The sequence below is a fragment of the Egretta garzetta genome, unplaced genomic scaffold (genome assembly GCF_000687185.1).
Source record: "Egretta garzetta isolate BGI_Z169 unplaced genomic scaffold, ASM68718v1 scaffold178, whole genome shotgun sequence".
NCBI lineage: Eukaryota > Metazoa > Chordata > Aves > Pelecaniformes > Ardeidae > Egretta > Egretta garzetta.
In genome coordinates this window covers 521850-534905 of record NW_009260506.1, presented here as the reverse complement: position 1 = coordinate 534905, position 13056 = coordinate 521850, and the positions used below count along the sequence as shown (strand labels likewise).

General features: G+C 38.4%; 1 protein-coding gene across 1 annotated transcript in view; it reads left to right on the top strand.

Annotated features, from left to right (window-relative positions):
- The window catches only part of PREX1 (phosphatidylinositol-3,4,5-trisphosphate dependent Rac exchange factor 1), a 119925-nt gene that overhangs the window by 68692 nt on the left and 38177 nt on the right, over window positions 1-13056 (top strand). Inside the window, exons 14-16 of the mRNA XM_035900120.1 lie at window positions 1686-1761; window positions 7182-7254; window positions 8603-8707. Coding sequence (XP_035756013.1) covers window positions 1686-1761; window positions 7182-7254; window positions 8603-8707 — 254 coding nt within the window. The remainder of the gene's footprint in view (window positions 1-1685; window positions 1762-7181; window positions 7255-8602; window positions 8708-13056) is intronic.

The following is a 13056-nucleotide window of genomic DNA, read 5'->3' as shown; positions in this document are numbered from 1 at the left end:
AGCTTTTAATTTCTGGAAATGCTGTCATTTGGGGTTCTCCCCCACCAAGTTCTGAAAGTCCTGCTTCCCTTTCTGATTTCTCATACCCTGCATTCTATAAACACACAGACATTTCTGCTGCATTTATTTACAAAAGCCAGTCAACATATTTGTGTCTGTAGATGATTAGTAAAAGGAAAAACATGAGTAGGATGAATTCTAGATGGTGGTTTGATTTTGATTTTAGATTTTTAGGAAAAAAAGAAATATCAAATTGTGTGGTGCTAATGAAAGAGATTGATTTTACAGAACTGAAGAATAAAGTCTCTCTTCAGCTGCTGTATAGATACATCCAGACTGTAAAACAGTCACAGTGGCTGTGAATGTTCCCTTCCACAGTCATGCCAGTGGATCTCAAGCTTGAAACACAAGGACCACCTCCAAGGGTGAGAGAGGAATTAATTCTTCATAGCCATTCAGCATTTGGCCTCTCTACTGAGACTCTCAACAAGAGGGAGCCAATTAATGCAAATTAATTGTGGTAATGGCTTTTGTGATGTGGAACTAGGAACTGGATCAAGACCACCAAACTTATTTCACATGGGCCAGTAAACAGCCTTAAAATGGAAAGATCTTTTCATTCTATCATGAGCTGGATTAAATCCAGTGACCTAGAGGTGAAAGGTTTGAGAGCCCAATGTCCTGAGCCATATAGTCCTCTTATATTTGTATCAAAATTCTTTAGAAGTATTTTACAAAAGACTAAAAACATCAGTTATCTCCATGGCTCTGAGAAGAGGAATGGAAGAAAACTGCTAAGTGTGGCAAGTGACAATAGGGTTTCTTTTCCTTATTTCAGGAACAGTGGTGCTCTCTACAAGGGCTGTGTGTGAGATGGTGCAAGTTGTGTTACAAGACCTAAATACAACACTTCTTTTTCTATTTACAATGGCTGAAATTATCTAATCCCATAAAAGAACACAGTGTATTCTATTTGTATCTAGCTACTCTGGTATTTTGCTAAAGGAAGTAAAATCTGAACAGATGCGGAGGATCAGGAAAATCTCTCTTGACAGTGTAGGCTAAAAGGTGCTTAATTCAGTGAGCCTAAGAAAAAGGGGCACAGAGGGAATATCTAGGGTCACTGTCTATGAATACATTGATGGCTAAAGACTAGAGAAGAACTATTCAAGCTCATAGATGAGGCTGGGCCTGAGCCGATAAATGTAAACTGGACATGAATGGATTTAGGATGGAAACCAGAAGATAACTTCCAGCCAGAAGAATGTTCCAGCCAGGACCGATGTTGGCAATATTGTAACCTGAGTTAAAGAAGCAGCTCAGTACATCTGTGAAAAGATTGTCATGGTGGCCTCTCGCGGAATATGAGCTCTCTGGAGATCGCTTGAAACAACATCTAGAGAAATTTGAAATAACTCTGCTCTGTATTCATCTGAAATATCTTGCTAATTGAAGTTGTTAGAAAAGTTTAAAAACTAGTCCTTTCTTCTAGAGAAAAAGGGTATCTGCTTCCTGTTTTTTGTCTTATTTATTTCTGTCTGGGAGTCTTTTTTCCCCTGATCTATAATTCTTATTCTTTTCTCAACTTCATAGTAGTAGGTCACAGTAGTATATGTTGGTTTAGAGTATAAGAGAAATGTTGACCTTTTTGTCCTGATTTTCCCTGAATTCTCTTTTTTAATTAGAGACCGTGACTACCACCTAAAGACCTACAAATCAGTAATCCCTGCAAGTAAACTAGTAGATTGGCTTATTGCACAGGTAAGAAAATTTTAAGATACTGCTGTCTTTGACAAGTAGCTTAATTTTTCAGTTCCATTTAAAAGTAAACAAAACACATTTATCTAGAGAACATAATCAAACATATTCTGATTTGTTGAACTTAAAATCTTACACTTTCTGTTATTGTTCATTGGGTGAAAAATTATTTGGCAGCATAAAGAGGAAGAAAGTCCTTTTTATCCTTAAAGTGCTGAACTGGCTGTTCTTGGGGATCTTTTCTATTTGTTGTGATTTCTGAAGACATTTAAAGCAATATTGGTCTCATTTAATCTTGTATAGATGGGGTGCAATTTTGTTGAAAAATGAATCTAGAGTTTTACACCAGCAACTACACCATTGTCTTTTAGAAATAGCAGTTTCTAAATATGGGGCATATTTAGAATATGCCCCATATTTACCTTGTAATTACAGAGAACAGCTTGTAGCTTGGAAAAATAAATATTTTGCTTTGATAGTCTAAAGCAATCTAAAGGGAGAGTGTGCCATTTTGCTCACCATCATAGACTCAAATGCACAGTCTGGTTTTGTCTTAAATGATGGTCTGATTCACAATCACATTAGGTCCTATACTGCCAAAGTAACATAAAGGGAGGCTAGTTTGAATGAGAATCAGGCCTCTGATAACCAGGGATGTTGTCCTTCAGAAATGTTTCCTGCAATTGTATCTGACATCTTCCTACCTTAATAAGATTGATATGATTTATGGTTGTTCTGTGCCAAATAACTGGATGAGAATGGAGTAGTCAATTGTTTTTCCGTTAAGAGCATAGAGGAGAGCAAGGATATTAGTACTGAGGTTGTCATATGAGTTACATGTGATTTAATGGGGTCTTATTCATGAAAAGCTGAAGGGAAAAAACTCTGCTTTGGCCAAAGGAGAGAGATGTAATCAGGCTTATCTGGCCAATACAATCATCATAGAGCTGTAGGCAGTAGAAAGACTCAGATAGCAAGGTAAAATGTCAGCTCTTGCTCTGGAAAAGGTAGCTCATTTCCTTCCCCATTTTTCTTCATTCTGGTAGGTTAATACAGCTGTTAGTTCTCCTGTTTACTGAACTTTACATTAAGATTGAACCAGAATGTACTAAAGCCAGATATGGAGATAGAGAAGACTCTGTATTTTATATTGGATGCATGTGTGCCTATGTACATGTAAACAGATATGAGGGAAATTTCTTCTGTGCTCAGCTGAAGGGGAACATTGTTGAACACTTAAATCACATGACTTGGATGAATTCCTGTCTATCTGGCTAAATCAATCTTTGCTCATAGATCCTTAAAACCAGTAATTTTCATGGGGGTTCGCTTGGAGTTTTCATACTAGATTGAACTATTTTCTAGACACCGTTCATACTTTGGCCGTATTAGCTAACAACATATTTAAGTGAGAGCTAATAGATACTCAGCTTTTTGCAGAGTAGTGCATTTATTCAACTGCTTAAATATCTACATTTCAGTTTAACTTTAGGCATCCGTTATTGAAAATCTTGGGGATGGTGTCTGGTCTAATAATTACCCATTACACAAAAATGCTGGGACATATTTATTTCTCTTTCTGACAATCAATTTGCATAATGATTTTAGTTTAGAAATGGTACACAAAAAAAGTGAGGACTGTTGTTCCTGCTAGATTTAGTGGCACAGGGATGACTGTCTAGAAGGATAGTCTCTCATTTCTGTTTGCAATTTAGACTATGCTAGTGGGAGCCCTCCCTAATGAGAAAACTGTTTTTCATTTCCTTGACCTTTACAAATATTCATGACTGGACAGAACAAAAGAGTAAGAACTCTTTTTTATAATCAAAGAAACAGCATCAACTGTATTTTTTACCCTGATCCTTCTACGTGGAAATTGTTGGCTATTATGCTTCTGACAAGAGATAAATTGGGTCCTCAATGAGGCTTAATCTTGTGTACATTTAAACAGCTATATTCAAATGTGATATATGTTGTTATCCCCTCTGTATTGTATGCACTAAGAGCCTGGGCTTGGATAGACATTAAGAGCTCTATTAGATGTGCAGTGCATTTGTGGCTCTATAGACATCAGGGGTCTGCAGCAGCTGAATATCTCTGACTACTAGGGTTATTAATAAGTGCACTGTGATATGCTAGCACAGTTTATTCACTACAAGGGAGTTTTAGCATGTGAGAGATGGTCGAGGGATTTCCTAATGACTTGGAGATTTAATGCTGAATTTGTTTGATATCTTTTTATTATTTACAACTCTTCACAATAGCTGGATCCTATTGCAGTTACCCCCATAGTATGTCTTAGGCAAATTGTGCATGAGACATTAAAATAAATCATTAAGTATGATGGTGGAGAGAAGCACATATGAGTGTAGGTGCCGTTAGGAGATAGAAGCGTTTATGCATCTTCTAGAGGCACAAAGTGAAATCCTGGAAAACATAATGTTGTATTAGAGTTCCATAGGCATTACTTTAGTGACGCTTTGAATGTAACAGAAATTGTTTCAGCAGTCAGAGCCTCAAAGGAGAACTATCTGATCTATATCCATGGATTTAGACTGAAAGTGTCTGTGAATTATATTATGGTCTCTGTATATTTAGAGGTAATCCTTGAAGGAAAGGGGCTCATTCTTTCATTGATTCTGGACCCTCTCAATTTCATTTTACAACCTAATCTTTCTCCCACTGCCAGCAGGCTGAGAACAAAGAAGAACACAGATCTCACTTGTAAATGTCAGAGCTCTTGTACTTCACAGAATCTTAGGTGCTACTGAGGGTGCACTGAAAGACTGCACTGCCACAAAACCAGTACTTTTGTAATCTGGCTGAAGATTTATATCCAGACCTCCATGCAATGATCTGTGATAAAACACTACTAGTTGAATCCCCAGTCCTAAGTCTAAGAAACTTGGCAATTTTATGATAGAATGAAAATAAAGGGACAGATGCAAAGTAGAAACCTTCTGGTAAGACTCTTTAGGTCTTCTGCTCCGGTGGCTCTCTTACCTCTTCCCATCCATCCATCCATCCATCCATTCCTTCCTTCTTTCTGTTGCAGTATGTATTACACCTCTGCGCTTTGCATTACCTTAGGCTTCCTTCCCACTTGGAATGAGCACTTCATAATCTTAAAACTCTCCTTTTCCATGATACCATCAAAATATTGAAAAGTGGTTTGGTTGCTGTTCTTAACTTACCTGTGTTCATCTGCTTTCTTTTCTCCTATGTGTGGGTTGTAAACAATCTAGGTCAGAGACCATCTGAATTGCTGGGCTTATGCATTTCAAAACAATCAGCCGTGGACTGTGATTAGGGCTTTAGACATCATATTATGACCAGAACTAGACAACAATAATAATAGTAATGGTGGCAGTAGTAATAGTAGTAATAATAGTAATAATAGTGTGCTCTGGACATGATTCTTCACTATGGTACTGACTATAAACTGTTTTTATAATTCTGCTGACTCAAATTCAGTGACTGTATTTGAATAGACCTAAATTATCTTGTCAAAACTAGTGTATCTAGTTTCACATACGATTTCTGTATGAAAAAGTTATGAGATACAGGTTCTGTCAAGATTGTTGCTTGTAAATGGTTATTTTTTTCTTAAGATTTTTGTTATCTTTAATTGTATTTGGACAAATTGCTACATAACATTTAGGGGTACTTACAAGTGCACTGAAATGATCTATTTTAAGTTATATTTTATAATTAGAGAATGCTGGTTTGCTAGGGGAACGTTTTGAGGCCAAGTTAACCTTAGCAGGAGTCTGGTATAGAGCCTTCCTACACAAAGATTTTGCTGCCTAAAACAAAAGTAGATTACTAAAGGTTAAGAGAGTAACATTAGAAGGCATTTCTCCTCCAGTTTATTTACAGTTGAAAGAATAAATTAGCTTTTTAAGTCCCAGCCTTTGTAAAATAAACTACCCTTTTATCCCATGAAGTAACACAAAGTGAGCGTTGAGAATTGTCCCATGACAGGATGTTGAAAATGAGGAAAGACTTATGAAGACTTGAAATTAGTTTATAGTAAAAGTTAAACTTCAGGTTTATTAAAGCCCTTTTCTTGGCTTTCCTTGTGTGATTGCATAATCACGCAGTTCCTCCAGAACTGCCTTGGTCTTTTCCTACCAAGACAACAGTATTTAGTTCTTAATTTGTAAATGTCATGCCTTTTTCTTGCTCTCAGAAAGTCTCTTCAACATGAGCCAGTAGTGCTGCTGATAGGCAAGAGCTGAACCTGTTTTATCCTGTATTTAAATAGTATCTTTACACCATAGTAATGTTCTTTGCCAGTATTTGCCTGGCAAAGAGCTACTGCTCTCCCTAGTAGGACTTGAAGTAGGACTGATGTTCTGCTGACAAGATCAGAGGGCTTTTGGTCTGCAAGCTGGTTTGCTTAAAGTCAGTATGCTACTCTGCAGTTGCTGCTAGAGCTTCAGGATATCTAGTTCTCCAGATGGAGGGGAAAAAAGAAGGTGTACTTGTGTAGGATACAGCTTCTAACTTAGTAGGACTGAAAGTAATACACTGAAATTGCTCTTCTGCCAAAGCAGCAGGACCCCTACCTGCTGGACTGAGCTGACCAACTGCTCTTAGTGAGATAGCAGATTCCAGGTTCTCTTGTGCCCATTTGGAGACTGGGAAGCAGGTAATCATCTTGCATCAAGTGACCAGTGTTAAGAATGTTTTTCATCAACACTATTTGGAACTTATATGTCTGCCTAAAAAGTAGAACCAGCATGTTTGTAAAGTCTTCACTTGTGGCTGCAAATTAGCACATATGTAGAGAAAACTAGGCATTTCTTGTGTTTAACTGAATTGTAGATGCAAAACTTAATGCTGCCATTTCAGGTAAATTTGTAAATTTGCAAGTCACCTTTGGTACCCGTTTTGAAATACTACACTCAAGGCTTCAGGTAGTGAGAAAAAAGAAGTCTTTGTTCATAGGTCCGCTGTGTAAGAAAAGAACACCACTGCAGTTTTAACCAGTCTGACCTTTGGAGTTCACATACACTGGGTTTACTCAGGTTTTTCTCTCTTTGGTTGAATATAGATAAGATCTCTCAACTTCTTTCTCTAAGAATGAGTTTTATTGGCTCTGGTTAATGGGTCCTGAAGACTGACACTATGATTGCAAATAAAAAGTCTTTATATTGAAATAATATTATGTCCCTTTTTGGGTTAAACAGCTACTTTCCAGAATCCTGGTCTTTGTCCTCCTAGTTCCTGTAGGAGGCAAGAGATGCTATATATAGGAATGAATGGGATTTGGGCAATGGGGTAGCTATTTTAATTTCTTGCTATTGTTCCTTACAAAGAGCATCCTAATTTCAGAGCCACAAGCTATGCAGTGGGGAAAGGGAATAATTTAGCTTAGGAAGTTGTCTGAGATGTAATATTTATCCTCTTGTTTGTAGGGAGACTGTCAGACTCGGGAGGAAGCTGTCGCACTGGGTGTTGGACTCTGCAATAACGGCTTCATGCATCACGGTAATGCATCAGTATTACTTCCCACAGCCAATTAAAGGAGCTCTTACCTCAGTCAGATTAGCTGACTGTGAAAATCCCTTTTCTATAGGCTGTGCCATACATGCTGACATGTATACAATTGCAGGCATCCCAGCAGGTCCTTCTAAAAAGCAGCCTTCAGGCTTACACAAAATGTCTAAGCCTAGTACCTTCCCAAGTGAATCCCCTTGCTAATAGTTATGATGAGCCCTGAAGCCATTAGACAAACTAGGAGGGGAATGTTTTTTTCACTGCATCTCTTTCAGAGCCATCAGAGCAATGCATAAGCCAAGTATTGTCCTGAAGTATCACCAAGAAATGCCAAGGTACAAAGTAAAATTGCCTAGTTCTTGCCACTGGGACAAGCAGCACAATCCTCAGTGGTGAACCTCTGAAGCTTCCAAATCTGAAGTGCCAAATTGCCAAGTTAGACATCATCCATCCTCAGTGATGCTGCTGCTAAACAGGAAGAGTGAACAAACCACATCTGTATCAGTATCAAATAGCACATACAAAGTCCTGAGAGTAAAACATAGTTTGTCCAATGAAACATCCCGGTTTAGTTATAAATAACATTTGCTTTCCATATTTTGAATAGGGTTTTTGGGAACAGATTATTGTAAATAACTAATAGAGAATTTGCATAGTACTTGATAAGAACGTAAGAATGATTGTTAATTCTTTTAAGAATTTGATCTCTTTTGAGCCCGTGTAAACTTTTGACATTCATAGCATCCTTTGGCAAGGAGCTCCTTTGCGTAAGAACATGCTGAATGAAGAAGTTGTTCCTCAGGTTCTAAAACTGTCACTTGCTGCTTTTATTTTAAGCCCCCAGGTCTCATATTTGAAAACATGGTAAAGAACTTTGTCACGCCTTCCAGAATTTTATAGATCTTATTTCACTCTCAATTCCTTTTTAGGTTGAAAAGCCTTAGTCTATTTAGCCATCTCACTTACCTTTAAACAGCCATTTTACCCCTCTCTGCTCCTTTTATAGTTTTACCATATTAATTTTGACATGGGAAAGGAGCGTAAGTTATTGAGTAGCATCTTTCTTCTAAGAGGATCTTCTGCATTTTATATGCGTTCTACATGCCAGGGAGGTCAAACATAGTATCACAAGCTACTATGCACTGTGAAGAAAAGTATATCCCTAAAATACACTAGTAGCTTAAAACCACAGAGCTGAATAGCTGGGATGGAGATGCATCTGGTCTTTGTCCTGTAAAGACTGGGGAAATGTTTAGGATTTCCTTTAATTTTCTTTTTTGTTTCTCTCTTTCTTTCTCTGTGTAAATGCATGAATGTATTTCATACATATTGTTTCCAGTCCTGGAGAAAAGTGAATTTAAGGATGAATCCTTGTATTTCCGCTTTTATGCTGATGAGGAGATGGAAGGCACCAGTTCCAAGAGCAAACAATTACGTAATGACAATGTAAACCTCGACGTTTCTGTGAAACTGGTATTGTTTTATACTAGAGGAGATAACAGAGTGGAATTGAAATGGGGAATTGCACCTGTAGCTAGACTTTTCTTCACTGCATAAATACTAATTCTTGAGCTGCTTTGCTGTAGAGCTCCAACTTCTTTAGCTCTGACTTTTCTAGCTGGACAGACCACATACCTTATTCTAAGTAGCAAGGGAAATCTGTAAGTTGCAGGGTCCCTTCCCTAGCCTGTGACCATCCTGTAGTACTTGGGAGCTTTGGATTCACAGCTCACACACACACATGCAAATACAAGTAAGTTCCTGCCTGTTTCTGATAGGTCTCAAGAAAAGAGGAGATTCAGAGATACTACTGTTTCATCCAGTTCACAGTCCAACCCCTTTCTATTCCCATGAAGCCCTTGAGAGGGTCTGGAAGAGAGCTGGAAGCTGGAGATGTTTTTTAGCAGGCACCATATGTTTCCTGAGTTCACTGAGCGGGCACCACAGTGTTGGTGTGGTGGAGGAGAAAGTAATGAGCGCTACTATCCTGGGAGAGGTCTGCCATCAAGTTGAAACACAGTTTAAGTTTAAAGACAGTTTAAACGCTCTTATATGTGAGGTAGATTCAGATGCAAGTTCAAAGACTGATAGGAACACAGATATTTCAAGGCATCGTTGCCCAAGTGATACGAATATGCCCTGCATTACTGGATCAAGTATCAGCTTTACTTTGTTTATGGAAACCATTTAAAAAAAAAATACTGTTCTTTATGTTCATGCTTTTGCAACATTACTGTTATCTCCAGATTCCCAACTCACTAAATGCCATCACAGTCCTTAAGTGGGATTATTCTAACGCTGTTTGGACTTGGTAGTTGGATTGGTGCAAACTCTTTGTTCTGACATCCTTGTTTACTGCCAGTGGCTCCAGGCCCAACTTTTTCTCCCTTTGAACACTGGCAGAATGCAGGACAGGATAAAAACTTGGGTCAGAAACTACAAAAGCAGAATTGCTGGAAAAGATCCACAGGTCCATTATATGGGAAAATTTTTCCTGTGGTTCACACAAACTTCACTGTCTCACTGTTGTCTTGTCTCCCAGGCGACCAGTCTGTGTTTGTCTGAATGGCCAGAAGTAATATTTAAAGCACCATGGTCCCTCAAAATTATTCCTCTGTGTATCCAGTGCCAGAGACTGGAGTGTCAGGTTAATATGATTATCCTCATGGAGAGCTGTTGGATAAAGGGAAGCAGTTAGAAGGTGGTACACATTGTGGGTTTTTTTTAATTGTGATTTGCAAAGCACTTGGAGATCAGTTTCATGTAAATTGGTGAGAACTGCCATTGTTCAGGTATTTTTAATTTTCCACCTTATCAAGACAAGACAGTTTGAGGAAACAGGTTGACTAGTATGTCTCTTCCACTTCTTTCTGTCAGTTAAAGGCACTTCTGTTAAAATGCCAAAACTCACAACAGTAATGTGTTAGCTGTGAAACAAGGGATTTAAAGTTTTTTGATTCTGTTTTCTGTTAATCTAATAATCATTTGTTAGTATTCACTAAAGAGACAGAGCAAACAAGCAAACCTTGCACATGGACTATTTACCAGGGATTAATCATAACCCCTGATTGGTCCTTCCAGTCACTCCATAATTTGGTAACTGAAATATTTACAACAGGTATAATTTTAATATTACTATTTTCATAGTGCTGAAGTGCATCAGTCAGCCTCTTTCAAAATACTGTCGCATCTCAAAAAGTAAACAGTGTGAAATTCAGCACATGCTGAATAAGAAATCTTCTACTTGGAGGGCACATATTTTGTCAAATGAGTATTAGTCATGCTAAAGTTATGAGTTGCCCTCATTTTCACAAACAAATTAGCAGTCCCCTGAATGTTTATAAAGAAGATCCCACAACTAGCAGTATAGTAAATGCATTACGCTTATCCACAAAAAAATCTGTGCCTGAATTCTATTTAGCAGTTATGAGCAGCTGGAATCCTGAGGCTTTGCTGTCTGTGGAACATCACTACTTGCCTCTTTACACTCATGATGGGGCATTGATCTTTACCATCCCCCGATCCCACCATGGGAAGTTCAATGGAATTTTCTCAGCACTGGCTTTTGAAACATGCTTTTCCACTGCCGTGAAATCCTGGCTGTTTTATGGACAGCTTCCCTTACCCTCTTCATCTAAGTTTGCTCGATTACAGGAAAGCTTGCCCTTGAAAACAGAAAACAGAAGCTTTGGCCAATATATCATTAGAAATGCCAAGGAAAAAAGTGGTTTCAGTCTGAAAAAATGCATTTCAAACAAAATGTAATACTCATTTATTTGTGCAGTTATTTCTAATTGAAGGACATAAATATTGAGAAACTGAAAAAATATACAACATTATTTGCATAGTTGAAGAAAATTTAGATTTTGGATTGACACCAAGCATTGTGACTTGATTGCTGCAGTGTGCTGTTAACTTGTGATCAGCACCTCTACTTGTTAGCCCAAACCAACCACAACACAAATTAAAGCTGGTATCTTGAAGCTGAATATGAGATAAGGATAGATGCCGGTAGAGATGGGGCTCCATCAAAGTTGCCTAAGAGGTTTAATGCACATGCAATGCTAGAGTCCCCAGAAGACGCTAGTGTATCACTTATCTGATCTCAAAAGAAAGTGATTTATAAAGATGATGCCTGTGTACGTTTTAGGTAGCATTCTCAAAACTGTCATGCTGGATTGGAGATCTGGACTGTAAGTCTAAATCTCATCAACTTTCCACACCTGTGATATCTCCTCTATTCCTCCAGAGTATCCCATATTTCTTATTCTCAGTAGTGTGTTGCAGTAGTTGCAGGAGAGAGTAGTTGCCATGTTCCACAGCATTTCATAGCCAGGGCTGTGACATGTCCTGGAATTCAACTCATGCAGGGGCCTGAGTACCATAGCATATTCAGTGAAAGCCAATGGTTTGAGCACAGAAGTCAGGGCTACCTGGGTTTTAATTTAACTTCTCACGTGAACTCACTGTGTGGCCTGAGCAAGACCTTAAGCCACTCCATGTTGCAGTTTGACATCTGAAAATGGGGATGCTAAATCTCATCTATCCACAGGGCTTTGCTACTAGTTACAACAAGAATTAGCTTTGAAGATGGAAGTGTCCTTACAATTCAGCACGTCCATACCAAGTTTTTAGATAATAGATTTAGATTAATAGTATCATTTGAGATCATCTTCTCCGTTTTAAACCAGCTAATCCAATAAACATAGCATTGACCTTAAAATTCTTATAAAACTATGGAACATATTTCTCCTATTCTAACTATGAATAGATAATAGTAATTTGTATTACTTAAATATAGCCACGCTTGGTCCTTAGTAAAAATCTCTTCCATCTTTAATCATTCCAGGAGAATTATTTTGTGTGTTGTGCTAATATAAAACATCCTAATTCTGCAAAAATTCAGCAGAGAGAGAGCAAAAAAGAGATTTCCCCTTGTTCTTCATTATACTAGTGTACCGCAGTCTATTGTACCTTGAGAATTCAGATCATTGATTTAAAATACCCCTGGGAAGAGAGCCACTCATGGGAGCCCACCCTCTAGGGATTTCTGATCTCACAAGGAGACAGGCTGGCAAGTTAATAACAAGAGGCATCCATCATCCAGCTGTTAGGTGGCCAGATAAGGGCTTTGATACTTGGATACTAAAATGTTGGATAGTAAAAATTGGATACTAAAAATTACAGTGAACTCTGATGTGAAAAACATCCTTTAGGCTATAAATCTTTCACTGTTCAGAATAAGCAGTTCAATTTCAGTGCTCAATTTTGAAGCTCAGAAACAAGAAGAAACTTTTGAGTTATAGAATCATAGAATGTTTTGGGTTGGAAGGGACCTTTAGAGGCCATCTAGTCCAACTCACCTGCAGTGAACAGGGACACCGCTAACCAGATTAGGTTGCTCAGAGCCCCGTCCAGCCTGGTTGTGAATGTTTCCAGGGATGGGGCCTCCACCACCTCTCTGGGCAACCTGTTCCAGTGTTTCACCCTCACTGTAAAGAATTTCTTCCTTATATCCAGTCTAAATCTACCCTGGTTTAGTTTAAAACCATTACCCCTTGTCCTGACACAGCTGTCCCTACTAAGAAGATTTTCCCCATCTTTCCTATAGGCCCCCTTTAAATACTGAAAGGCTGCAATCAGGTCTCCCCGCAGCCTTCTCTTCTCCAGGCTGAACAAGCCCAACTCTCTCAGCCTGTCCTCATAGGAGAGGTGCTCCAGCCCTCGCATCATTTCTGTAGCCCTATTGTCATATTATATATATTAAGCACATTTTGCTAACGTGGCAAAGCA